The 13,249-nt window shown below is 49.6% G+C and overlaps 1 protein-coding gene across 1 annotated transcript in view; it reads left to right on the top strand.

Moving 5' to 3' along the window:
- The window catches only part of LOC126576394 (ecdysone-induced protein 75B, isoforms C/D), an 87,555-nt gene that overhangs the window by 34,254 nt on the left and 40,052 nt on the right, over positions 1 to 13,249 (top strand). Inside the window, exon 3 of the mRNA XM_050237652.1 lies at positions 6,890 to 6,978. Within this exon, the coding sequence (XP_050093609.1) occupies positions 6,890 to 6,978 (89 nt within the window). The remainder of the gene's footprint in view (positions 1 to 6,889; positions 6,979 to 13,249) is intronic.

Genomic DNA, 13,249 nt, shown 5'->3' with positions numbered 1-13,249 from the left:
GGTGGGGGGTACTGGCATCTCTTTCATGCTGCGCGACCTCCACGGCGACCGCTTTCTCGTTCGCTCCACCGCAGCCCGCGCGATGAGCGGTGGAACCTCGGGAGAGTTCAAATCCCTCGCGAGGCGCGCGCTGCGTTTGCCATGTGCGCCATCATTGCGCCTTCTCCATGCCAATGCCCTCACCGTCCCATGTCGTTGACCTTTTGGGCGCGCGCTTCACATCGGAACGAACGGTTGTTTCTCGCAACCATCATCGTGTGTTGTGTGCCGTGTGGTGCTGCTGACAGCAAGGTTAGCCGGATTCTAATGCTCGCTCGGCGAACGGATGTCGAAATCGTCATCCTTCAGTGGGAGAGGTGTGTGTTGTCCTGCGTGACCGTCGCAAAAAAGAAAATTGCAACTGCATCGAGAGCAAATGCCAGCTTGTTTCACACTTTCGTGAGGATCGTTAACGATTTGCCACACCAGCTGGTGTACTGAAAGGTTCTCGATAGTCACAAGGCCATGGAATCGCAATGTAATTACTCGTGATAACAGCCAAACTCATAATTTTGGACGAGGTACGAAAGATACAGTAAAGTTTTATGATAAAATTGAATGTTTACGTTTGGGTAAAAAAGGAAATTCGCTTCTTTTGGTGTAGATTCGCACTTGTTATCACTTTTGATTATTTTTTTTGCATCCTGAAAACTTGAAAAAAACCACTCGCACTCATTGTCATTTCCTGATGCTGCTGATTCGTCTTGACTGATATAAAAATTGCAGAGAATATTCTTGTACGGTTCGGCATTCATAGAATAGATGCACACACTTTTCCAACGCGTTGAATGCGCGTGCGAATGCTTCAAACCTCCGGATGTAACGTTCCGTTCAAAACTGCTCGACATTTCAAGATTTCGAGCCGAGTGAAGTAGCGAACCCGTCCCGCTAAACAGAAGCTGCTGGACTCGAGCAGTTTCGCCTGAAGTTAGGCCAAATTTCGCTACCGTTTCGCGCACTTTTTTGCTTTTTTTTCGCTTTTTCTTTTTCACGATTCCATTTCACATCTTATCTTATCTTTTCGATTTTTCATCATTTATTAGAAAAAGTTGATTCTTTTTTAGTAAAACAACCAACTTCATGCTTCATCTTTTTTCGGCAAAACGCTTCAACAGGCATTGCCTTCTTCGATTCGCGAGAGAAACAACTTGTTCTTTGCCGTTGGTTTTTCGTCCGGGAAATGGGAATACACCTTGTCCTCTTATCGCCAACTGTATCCCTCCCTCGTTTGCAATATTGAATCCCAATAGAGGGCCCACTTCTCCCTTATCCTTGATGTTTATCTTGGAGAAAGTAAACGACGCCCTAGAGAAGGTGGATTTTCTCTGCTTCAAGAAGGTACACCCCTAGCTAGAAGAAAATCCAGGCCTAAAAAGGCCCTTTCCTAGGGTTGTCCGTCCGGTGTCATTCACCCTGCACCACCACCACCGCTCACGTGGTGCTTAGTTTTCGTTGGGAAAACTGTACGAACGAACGAAGTGATGGGCGCCGCGCGCGCAACACGTGACGGTGCCCCATTGCTCGCGGTTTACCTCATGACCTAGACAACGACAGCGGAGAGCGGATGGAGACGCCGCCGCCGCCATGTGGAGTGGAGAAATCTTCGGCACCACCCCTCCCCGGCTCTGTCCTGGGCGCAAACAGTCCATTGACCTGATGTTGAGAAGAGTCCGGCGAAGGGTGCATAGCCCAGCAAAGGGAAGGGAGGGCCAATGAACCCTCGCCCCAGAGAAGGGAAGGGGATGTTTCTGTTTTTTTGAAAGTGAAAACATGGACCGCGTGGCCTCTTATCGCCATTTTGTTTCTCCATTTTTAAATGTCTTAAAAATAGTGTGCACCACAACACCATCCCGAGCATAGAGATGATGCTGTGGCCGCGTGCTTTATGCTTGTTATGCTGTGCGCCCGGCATTTAGATGGAATTGTTTGGTTTTGTTGGTCTTTTTCTTTCCAACATCACTACTCGCACGTTCCTCTCTTGCTCTCTCTCTCTCTGGCGCTGACTGCAGCAGCATCGCACTCAGCGCCGCAACGGGTTGATGCTCGCGTGAGATGATCTAACCTCGCATCTCTGTTTTGTTTCCGTTTCCACCCCTCTTCATCGTGTTTCTTCTTTCTTTATGCTGCTTTCCGCTGCTCGTTCGTGAGCATGAGAGAAAGCGATGCGATGATGCCGGCTGGCTGGCTGTTGGTGGCGTGAAATACTTTTACTTTTCACTTTCATCGGGACCGGCTCGAGGTGGTGAGAGTTGGAGCCGAACGTTCAATTCCAAACCTATGCTTTTCCGGCTTCACTTTCTCTCTCTGTCTCTTGCCCTCTCTCTTGCTTTCATGCTGAACTCTATCTCTTTCACTGCGATGCGTTGAAGCCGGATCCCAAATTAGGTTCGAAAGTGACAAAATCAACGCACACTGGTCGGCCATGTCCGGCTCATAATTCGAGCATTGGGTTAACGAACTTCGTAGTAGGCTAGTTGGGTGCAGCACGCCATCATCATCACCATGACCACCACCACCACCACCACTCCATCCATCAATTCATGCACAGGCCAACTGTGATTTCGAATCCAGTCGAGGCCAGACCCCAAAGCAAAAGGCCAATGGCCGTGCTCTCCGCCGGGGCCAATCGAGGAAGGAAGGGGCTCGCGCGCATAACCGTGCTCCTTCTGCTCCGATCGGTGAGAGGCGAGAAAGTGCGGACACAACTTCCATTGGACCTGACCACCGGCCATTGGTGGAGCATCGGATTTCGTCTTCAATTTCGTCGTAGCATAGCTCGCACCTTGGCCCCGCACCGCGCCGGGGGTGTAATGACCTTTTGCACTTCATTGTGAAGCTCTTCACGCTTCGTGGTTTTTTGTGAGGACCGCGGTGGGAGTTGTGTAAAACTTTCCTAAACTTTGTTTTTTTTTTTTTCGTCTCGAACTCTCACTCTCACGGGGGGAGCACAGCGATCGTTGGCGATTGTCATCGTTTGATACCGTGGATATGCTAATTGCAGGTGTATGTGGCATTCGAAAGTGTGGCAAGGAGGCAACAACAACAGCAAAAACAGCACCGACGACATTGCGTTGTTCGAGATGAATCGGAACGAATCCCGTGCTGCTTTTATATCACTCTGTTTGTCATCTTGTTACAGCGAGGATTATCTGGATTCATTACCATTTTCAGTTCCACGTTTTGTGTTGTATTGTTACATGTTTTAACACAGTGACACAGTTTTTTGTGAACATTGTAGCTGATGACGTGGGATTTTTCACTGCTTGTTGCACTTCAGTTTATTGTACGTCTTATCTCTTCCTATCCAGTTTATTTTACCAATTTGTTAATGCAATATAATCTTTCATGATCTGTGGAATGGGGCTAACCAATTAAAATTGAATTAAAACCGGTTTTTTTTACATATTCTTCAGAAGTTGAGCAATCAGCAGCGAACAATTACAGTTTATCTTTATATGTTTCTAATTTTTATTCGATTGCAAGGCTTCAAATGACAGCTACCATTAAATTAATGACTGTTTACCATGAATGAAAGTTATTTTAATGTACTGGCACCACCGTTAAGCAATGGTATGCTGTCGTCATACTTTATTGAACTTTAAAGGAACTACCATTTACCAATTGGTGTACCATAACTTTCTCGTCCCTTCCATCCACCCCGCTACCGTTCAGTTTTGATAAGGAAGTTAGTTTTATAATGATCACGCACGCACGCACGCACTATTAGTGGCCCTTTCCCAGTGCACTGTGCGTTGTCACGCCGAGGCCTTTCGTAATCAGCGCGAGTGCAAAGACTCGGGCTAATGTTCAATTGGCCCCGTTTCAACATCGTCGTGGACGCTCGAAGACACTCATTAAACCCAGGGCCTCATAACACCGCACTTACTTCCTGGCCTTTTAAAGCGACCTCTGCTGCTGCCTTTAAAGGCAAAAGCATCTTATCGATCTTATCACCCTCTCGTGGCCAGGTTTACAGAAGCCTCAAAACCTGGTGACACATAACTGTCGCAGGTTAATCCTTTCCTTGCGATAGTAAACGACTTCCGGTGATTTGTTGGCACCCTGGAAACGCGCGCGCGCTCTGGTGGAAAGTCGTTGCAAATGCGGAAAAGCGTGCAAAGGGTCAACCACCGTCTCCGGGCATCGGTCAATGACATAAAGAGAGGAGAGCCTCCCGCGCCGCTGTGTGCAGAGAAAAAAATAAAGCTCGCACCAAAAGGTGAACCAGTTCCGCACGGGATCAAGCGGAAGAAAGGAGGTGTTTAGGTGACGTGTGGGGGGTTTTGAGGGAGGGAGGGAGGGAGGGTGCACACTGGTGGCCTCGTTTGGCGAAAGTCAGCAGCCGGGGCTTCGCTTTCGCTTTCACGAACCCCCCCTCGAGCGTCGATTGAAGACACTTTTTTCTCCGATTTTTTTTTCTGTTGTCTTTGGCCTCGAGCATGATTTCTTACGCAGTCGGTCATTCAACCAAACAGCCAGCCAGCCAGAGTGTGCTTTCCCGGGGTGAAAGTAAAACCAGAGCTTGACGTTCATCTTGCTTTGGCCGGCTCCATCGAATCAATTGCCTTTCGGTCGTTCGTCCGTTTGGAGGAGCTGGAAATGGGAGGTGGAGAACCGTTTACGAGGAGATCCGTCCAGTCGTCATCGATTGGCGTCTTGATGTCGAAAAAGAAAGTGCTTTCGTCGTCGACAGTGAAGCCCCAAAACGACGCCACCAACTATCCGATCGGGCTTTGCTCTCAGTTGCTGTGATCGTGCTGAGGAACACTCTGCCCTCTTCGGTGTGCTTCCTCTGCCTTCCCGGATGACCGCAGAAGAGGAGAAGGAAAAGAGGTTGCTGGAGCTTGAGAAGGAGTATCATTCGAGCTTCATTGCCCCAGCGAGCCATCGAGGATGATACATTACGATGCCTTTATGATGGAGGAAAACGAGGGAGTGCATTGAGGAACCTGGGAATAAATGGGTGTGCCTCTCAGACCAACCACCACCCACCAAACCACCAATTTCCTGCCGTCGGTTTTTGGGGTCTTTTCATTCCACTCGCGAAGGCGTACGGCGGGCTATATGCCCCTTCTTCTCGTGCTCTCTCCGCTGGTCTGTCGGTCTGTTGGTTTCTCGGTTTCGGATAAGTTTTCACGACTGCCAGTAAAAGGTTGTTGACTTTTCCTTTTTCCCATTCCTCTCCGGGTTTGGGGATGGGACGGATGGTGTGCGGAGTCGCTGTTGTTGCTCTTCATTTGTAGGTTTATGTTACGCTGTGAACACACAGGCGCCAGGTTGATGCATTAAAAAGTGTTGCTTTCTTTCAGTTTTACGCTTGATTTTTTTTGTTTTGATTTTCCGTTTTTGGACCTTACTTTGTGTTCCGCTTTGGTTTAACTCATTGAGAAATAAATTATTTAACACTAGTGCTTTGTCAAATATTTCAATTTATTTACGTCCTGTTGCTTATCAAATCTTTTATTTAATTTTCTTTTTATGTTTTTTTGTTAATATTACATGCTTATGTTATTATTCGAATTTCATTACCTTTTCACACATGTTTCGAAATTTTAAAAAGTCCAAAAGGAAATATCAAAAGCTGACGAAGTATTCTTGAAATGGTGTAGTTTTATATGGCATTCATGAGAAAAAAATTCAAAAATTGATTAAATTTCCTCCAACAAAGCTAAGCTTTCGTCGAAATAAAATCACAAAAATGAGGCTTCCTCACTCAAAGCATCCTAATTGCTTAAATCCGTCTATGCGCGCTCTCCCTTTGCATCCGTTAGTGTATCATGTAACGAATCCAGTAACGAATGCTTCCTTCCAACTGATAGTTAGGGCAGCAGCAGCAGCAACAGCGTACAACGCGCGCACTTCGTGACTTACGGCAATCAGCAGTACGTGCACCTCGCTCTCGCTGTAGTAGTAGTATGTTTGCGTTTGATCGCCTGACAGTGGACGATCATCATCATCACCACCGTCGTCGTCATCAACATCGCGATCATTATGCAAACGTTACGCAACGCCCTGGATGGATGATGGAGCCAACCAAGAGGCAACCAAGAGTGTGAAGGCTCTCGACGCCCCGTCCGCCCTCTCTCCCTCTCTCTTTCTCGTTGCTACACCAACTATCCATCCAGATGTGTTCCGCTGTTGTTCCGGTCGATCGAACGATGCGATACGATCCGATCGAGCTAGATTGTTAGCTTATTAACGAGCAACTTTCTCTTCAACCAATTCACCGTCTAATCAACGGCCAGCACGCTCTGCATCTAATTACCTCTTAGCACAGAGACCTACGGCTCCAATTATGGGTGTGGAATCTATGGTCTGCTGCTGTCCTTGGTGCTAACTTTTCTTTTAATAAATTAAAAGTGTTTCAATCAAACGTTACCAAGCGTGTGGCGAGTGTGTACTTTGCTATCAAACCCCCGTGGATCAATCGGGTGGAAATGGGTCAGTTGTGCCAAGTGGGTTTGCGCACAGTCCCCCGGCCAGTGCCTTACAGACTGATAAGCTCACGAATCGTCCAGAAACAGAAGAGGAGGAGGGTGTTCGCCTGAGAGATAAGGAAAGACGAGGGAGACCGTGTTTCGACGTTCATTTTTGTTCAAAACCGATAAGCAAACCACTCGCCTCTTCTGCGTCACCTGCGTCTTCCAAAATATGTGAATAACCTTCACCTACAGAGGAAGTCACCTTATCGGTCAAACGTTTTCTTATCCAACAACCTCTCCCCCACCTAGCGGTGGTTCGGTCGATTGTTTTGCTGACTCTTTACTGATAACGGATTTTGCTAGCCATTAATGTGTGGGGGCTCTTATCCTTCTGATTTTATATTTTTCGTTTGTTTTTTCATTTGCAGAATTCGATGGCACCACGGTGCTGTGCCGAGTGTGCGGTGATAAGGCATCCGGCTTCCACTATGGCGTCCATTCCTGTGAAGGCTGCAAGGTAAGTGTACTTCACATGACCACTTTCTATACATTAATGTTCTTTAAAGACAGAGAGCAATCGTGTGTGATCAATAGAGAGAGGTTGAGGTATTTTTTTCACCGGAAATACCTCCAGAACATTGCGCTACCGAACACCTAAGTTTAATATGTTTTCAAACGTTTATGCGATGATGTGCAGCGGAAGTGGCGAAGCCTTTGCACATACGAACGGTTCATGGTTGTAAAATGAACCAACTATTGTTTCGCGTGATCATGTGAAGCACAACAACTAAAACAAAAAATAAGGTGACAAAGAAACAACGGTTCAAACTGAGAACTTCTGCGAGGTTAATGCACTGCACGGTGGTGGTGGTTTAGAGAGAGCCACCAAGAAGAACAGTTGCAGCAACCATAGAAAAGAATCGAGAAAGCGTGCAAAGCAGCGAGCAAACAAACAAGCAAGCTAACTAGAGAGCCACAGGGAAACACAAACTGATGAAAACTGAAAGAAGAGAAGCGACACGAAGGAAAGTGGAAAAGAAAACCAACCAACACTGAAGCCGAAACATATGGAAACGAAGCGGGATAACGAAGCGTGGATGAAAGAGGGAACGCGAAGAACGAGAACTGTGGAGAATCAAAGCGTGTGTAGAATGAGAGAAAGCAGCTCTAGAGCGCGCTAGAACCAGATGGCCTGTGCGCCACGGTTGACGGCCGCCGCTGCTTCGCATCAGCTGGTGGGCTTAGCATACCACCCGCCCAACCCGCCCCTCAGCGGATACGAAAGGGGTGGAAAGGTTACTGACCTAAACACCACTCTCTACCACTGAAGTCTCGTGCGCGCCTCTCTTGCGCTCCACCACCACCATCCCACGCATCGCATCGTTGCATGGCAAGGCGAAGAACAGAAGCCTTCGGTTTAATGACCGCTGCTCCCGGGTGTGAGACCCCTTGGTCGGTGAAGCATAGACCCCGCCATCGGTTCAAAAAAAGAGAGAGAGAAAGAGAGAGGTCATTGACTAAGCAAACGCACCCTCCACCCTCTCTTTGGAGGGGGTGGGTGCGGTTCTAGAACGGTTCTATTGGTGTCATGGACCTCTGGCATGGTGCTGCTCCCTTGCTGAACTCTGCCACCTGCTGCTGCTGCTGCTGCTGGAATCTTTGGGCATTTTCGAGAACAATCTGCACCACCTCCCTTTTGGGTTCATCTCTTGGTGTGTGCCAGGTTCATCGCCGTTTTGTTTTTTTGCAATTCATTCCAACCTTTTTTAAAGTTGCATCCTGTGGGGTTGCTCTATGGACTGTTTGGCATTGGATTTACGCGGTGACTGGGGGAGGGCCGATGTGACCTCTTTTACCACACAAGTGCACCCCAAGTGCGCCAAAGAAGCGGTTGGCCTTCCACCAGAAGTCTCTCCAACGACGACGATGACGAGCAGAGAGAGCGAGAGAACTCGTTTGACGCGGGCGGCGCGGCGCTGGGTCGTTGGCCCACAAGTTGATTGGCCTCGGTCGGGCGAGCATATATTCTTGGTTCGTTGGCCTGTGGCGTGTGGCCGCCACCATGCCGCGTTGCTTGCTGGTGGCCTCCTTTTTCTTTTGCAACATAAGCCACCCCCCCCCCCCTCTGTGTTATGCTGTGTGGCTCCGTTCTCTTCTTGGTCACCACCACCTCGGTCTCGGGGGTCTGTTCCCTCCCACCTTATGGAGTTGTCCTTGAAAGTTGCGACGACGACGACGAAGCCATCAGCGTCTCCTCTTCCCTCGAGCGAGCGAGCGAGTGAACCATAAAAGGGGGTCCACTACACCACCAAACAGCAGCAGCAGCAGGTGAGGTGGATAATGTTGTAATCGGTGTGAGCGAGAGAGGTAACGTGCGAGATCAAGCACGATCGAAGAATCGGATTGAATAGTTTGTAGAAGAAGCCAACAGCAGCATAAAACGGGGGGAGATCATTCTTTAACTCACATTCTCTCTCTCTTTTTTTCTTCTGCTGCTTCTGGTCTGGTGTGCCCGCTTGCCCCCCCATTGCGAGGAATTTTCTGCATCAAGAGTTGATCCTTTCCATTTTGCGTTCTCCGAGAGCCCCTCGTCTCTCTCACGCTCACTATTTGTGCCACCTCACGACGGTTGTCCTCTCGAGGGGTTACTGAACTTCTCAAGATCGACTCCTCTCCCCCCGCTTCACTCGCATTCACACCTCTCCTACAACAGGGGTGGCCATGAAGACCTTGGTGGAGGCGAGCGCGAGCGCACTTTGGTGGCCACCAATTAATTCGATTTTCCTTTCGCTCACCACGGGCGCTTGCACGGTGTGTACGGTACAGTGCCTCTGGTTTGGTGTTGATCGATTGCAAGATCCTTATCTGCTGCTGCTAACCCACCCCCAATGTCGTCGTGGATACCGTGGTCAGGTCAGGTGTTGTTTTTAGGGAAAAAAGTAGCTTTTAATGTTTCGAGACACCGATTGCACTCCCACCCAGCTTTTTGCACGCCCTACGGTTGCGCATTGTGGGAGAGGAGCCCTTGGCTTACTTCCAGCTATAGGAGACTGCTGGTTGGCCCTTCCCAAATGCTCGATCGTCACGATACACGATCGATGGCCGCGCATACCTTTATGTGCGCGCCGCCGCTGAACCACCTCTCTGCTGCAGCAGCAGCAGCAGCAACAATTGTGCAAGCCCACTGTGAGCAGTCGATGTATGCAACTCCCTGAGCAGCACTACCAGCTGTCCAATGTGTGTGCCAATCGATTTGTTAGCCGAGAGAAGCAAGAAATCTAGATATTAGCACCAGCAGCAACAGCGACAGCCGCTGCTCAAGGACAAGAGCTCGGCGCAGCGTGTTCCAGTCGGCCATTTTGCAGACCGCCGAGACCAGATCAACCCCCCACCTGCTCGCGGTGGTTGAACGACCGATCAGCGGAGAAACGGGTTTTTGGTGCGCCGCCTAACCGGGCACGTATTAAGGTCTTGCGTCCCCAACCCTCTCACAGCAGACAGTGCAGAGAGGAAGGGGGACTGGCGTGAGCTATTGGCGGTTGAGGTTACGCCACATCTGGCGGCGGTGACTTGCCCTCTCCCCGGGGGGGGGGGGGGGGGGGGGTGTTGCTAGTACTACTTTTTTAGGGGTAGGTTGTGGTTTGGCGCCATACTAATAAATTGATGCTGCTGCTGCAAGTGTGATGTGTGGTTGCGGCTGTTGCTAGTGATAAGCGTGCGGAAAATACCGCACAGGGAGTTTAAAAATATGCGACAAAGAGAGAACTAGAGAGAGAAAGAGAGTTTCCTCCCCCTTTTGCAGAAGGAGGGTGGCGAAGCGGATGAGAAATCATGAATTTTATTAATAGATCGTTGACCCATATTTATGATCGTGGCACGGTGCCACCCAACATACCCCGCCCTTTGCGTGAACCTCATTAATCGCTTCTTCTCGCGTACAATTCGCCAAAAACGCCACCCTGCAGACGCATGACGAATGAGATGATGATGAGGCTTGTGGGCAATGGCTCTGAGAGCGCCACTCCACTTGTGCCATTTTTTTTTGGGAGGGAGATGAAGTGAAGATGAGCGAGAGTGACAGAGGGAGAGTGAGAGAGAGAGAGAGAGAGAGAGAGAGAGAGAGAGAGAAGGGAAGATCATTTGGTTTTTCGTTGGTCGCGTTGCTGCTGCTGACACACTGACTCGGTTTCAATCGATCGTGTGTTCGCTCTCCTCTGAAGGGGTGCAGTATGTCGAGGGGTATTTTTTTATGCATTTTTTTCCCTATCCTCTCACTCCACCATCTAATTTTTTTTATTATTATTTAGGAACCCGAGGCCATTCACCTTCCACACTGTGGGATGTTATTGAAGAGCGTACACGCGCGCGCGTGCGAGCAGCGCTGCTCCTTCCGTCTATCTTCTGTGTCCCTTTTTTTTGCCCCTTTTTGTTTGTTTGTTTGTGTTTACTGCCCTCTCCTACCTCTGCTGCTGCTGCTGCTATCCGGTGTCATGTTTTGGGGTGGACAAAGGCGCGTGCAAATAAGAAAGAAAAAAATATCCAGAGAAAAAAAAACGGAAACAGCCAGCACACCAGTGGCACAACCCCCCTTCCAATTGAATGGTCTATGTCGCGGTAGCAGTAACTCCCTCCCACCCCATATCAACCGACCGACCTCTAGCGAGCGCGCAGTGTGACGAATGGTTGCCCTGGTCGGCGGTCATATCACCAGCCAGCAGCCCCCCCCTTTTGGGCCAGAAGCGAACGCACGCTCGCTCGGTCGCTCGGTCGCTTGCGACGGCAGCAAAGGGAGTTGAACGAACTCGAGTGACCTCGTTCTTTTATCTGCCGCGCTGCCCGTGTACCACCCGCTGCCACCCATTCTCGGAAAAAGAAGGTCTCCCCACACCACCACACGAGTGCTTGCTCGCTCTGGCACACGGATTGGGGCTGTTTTTCGTGCTCTCTCTCTCGCTCTCGCTTCACGTGTGCTTGTATGACAAAGGGGGTAAGGGGGTGAACACAAGAGAATGTGTGCAAGAGAGAGAGAGAGGGAACGTTTGGTTGCGATGGGTGGCGTTGGCCTTGAGATTTTATGAGGCCAGCAGACCACCACCCCCAGCACCAGCGCCACCCTTCTTATGATGCACCCCATTCTTCTGCTCATGCGCGCTCTCGCGCTCGCACAGCTCGCTCGCAGAGGTGGTGCCGTGGTTATTGTGCAAGCGAATGATGATCGTTTCGGAGACAGAGAGACGGAGAGAGAGAATGAGCTCGGTTGATCGGTTGTCATACCGAGCACAATGACCGAGAATGAACTTGCAAGCAGCAGCAGCAGCATCAGAAAGGGGCGCGCGCTGCTGTCGACCGGGTAATCGGAATGAACCTGTTCCCGGTTGTGGCTGATAAGGCACAGAGAGTGAGAGAAAAAGAGAAAGAGGATGATGGTTTATGATTTGCGTGACCTTTCTTGTGGCGCATGAGAGAGAAAGAGAGTTCCGTTCCTGATCCTGATCAGCGATGGAGGCGCCAGGTGGCTCACGAAAAAAAGTGGAAAATTGATGGAAAAACTCGCACAAAACTTTGGAACCAGTGGCCTCTGGAAGGTCAAAACTAAGGCACACTGGCGGGGGTGAAGATGTGCAGCCAAAAACAAATTTCCAGCATCGTGGATATAGCGGATGCACGATCACTTCTTTGGCAGGGCATTCGCATTCTACTCTCTGGCATTCTAGCTTATTCCCGTTCTCTCTCTCTCTCCCTCTCTTTATCTCTCCGTTGACTCCATAAAGAACGAAGAGAATTCATTTCCAGCGAGCGAGCGAACACGGCGACAGAAAAACCAGTTTCTGTGTTCTGTGTCTCTCTCTTGGCGCGCGCGTTCGCCGTACGGTACTACACACCCGGCATCATCCTTTGTGCCAGCGGTAGTAGGGTGTAGAGGTTAGTGAGGTTCGCACGGCTGGCGCGTGGGGATGGAGGGCGGTAACAAAAGCGGCAGTAATTTAGGTCATCAACCTTGCATGTGGGTTACTGAGGCCAACGACACCGTCTCCTCATCGTCGTCGTGGTCGTCGTCATCATTGCTGGCGCGGCACCGAACCATGATGATGTCTCACTATCATCCTCATCATCGTTGTCTCTTCTCTTCCTCTTTTGCTTCTGGAGCATCTCTCGCTCTGTTGCTGTTGCTCGCATTGCCCTTTGTGCCAAGAGTGTGCAACGGTGTCGGCGACGATGCATAACCGTAACATCGGTCACGAGCACCTTTTCCGATTTTGCAAATCCCTTCGATACGCCCGCATCATGATCTCTTTTCCTTGCTGATCTTGAATAATTGTGTGAACTTCAACAAAAGTCAATCTCGAACAGTGGATTTTGGAGTTAAAAAATATCCAGAAAATAAAAATAAATTAAAAAGACTTGGCGCGAATACAGCACCATAAACAACTGAACGTAACTGTCACCGACAGGACAAAGAAGACACCGGCGGGCCGCGGGTGCTCGTCGACCTGACGCTGGAGCAGAGCCAAACAAAACCAAAACAAAACAAAAACCACCCTCCCGAATAATGTGTGTCACAACATATAGACTGGCGTCGAAATAAGGCGCACATTAACGTCAACAATGGACACAGCAGCAGCAGCAGCAGCAGCAGCCGAAGCACCTCCGTTGTTGCGTCACTCCTAGCGTCGTAGCAGGCAATCACAACGTTGTTGTTGATTTTTTTTTTGCGACGATCCCGAACTCCTCCTGCTTCCTTCTCCCTTTTCCGACACTTCTCCTCATCGATGGTCACTTTGTGCGAG

This window comes from Anopheles aquasalis, chromosome 3, assembly GCF_943734665.1.
Source record: "Anopheles aquasalis chromosome 3, idAnoAquaMG_Q_19, whole genome shotgun sequence".
Lineage (NCBI taxonomy): Eukaryota > Metazoa > Arthropoda > Insecta > Diptera > Culicidae > Anopheles > Anopheles aquasalis.
The sequence above is the reverse complement of the archived record's forward strand: the minus strand, read 5'-3'. Positions and strand labels throughout refer to the sequence as shown.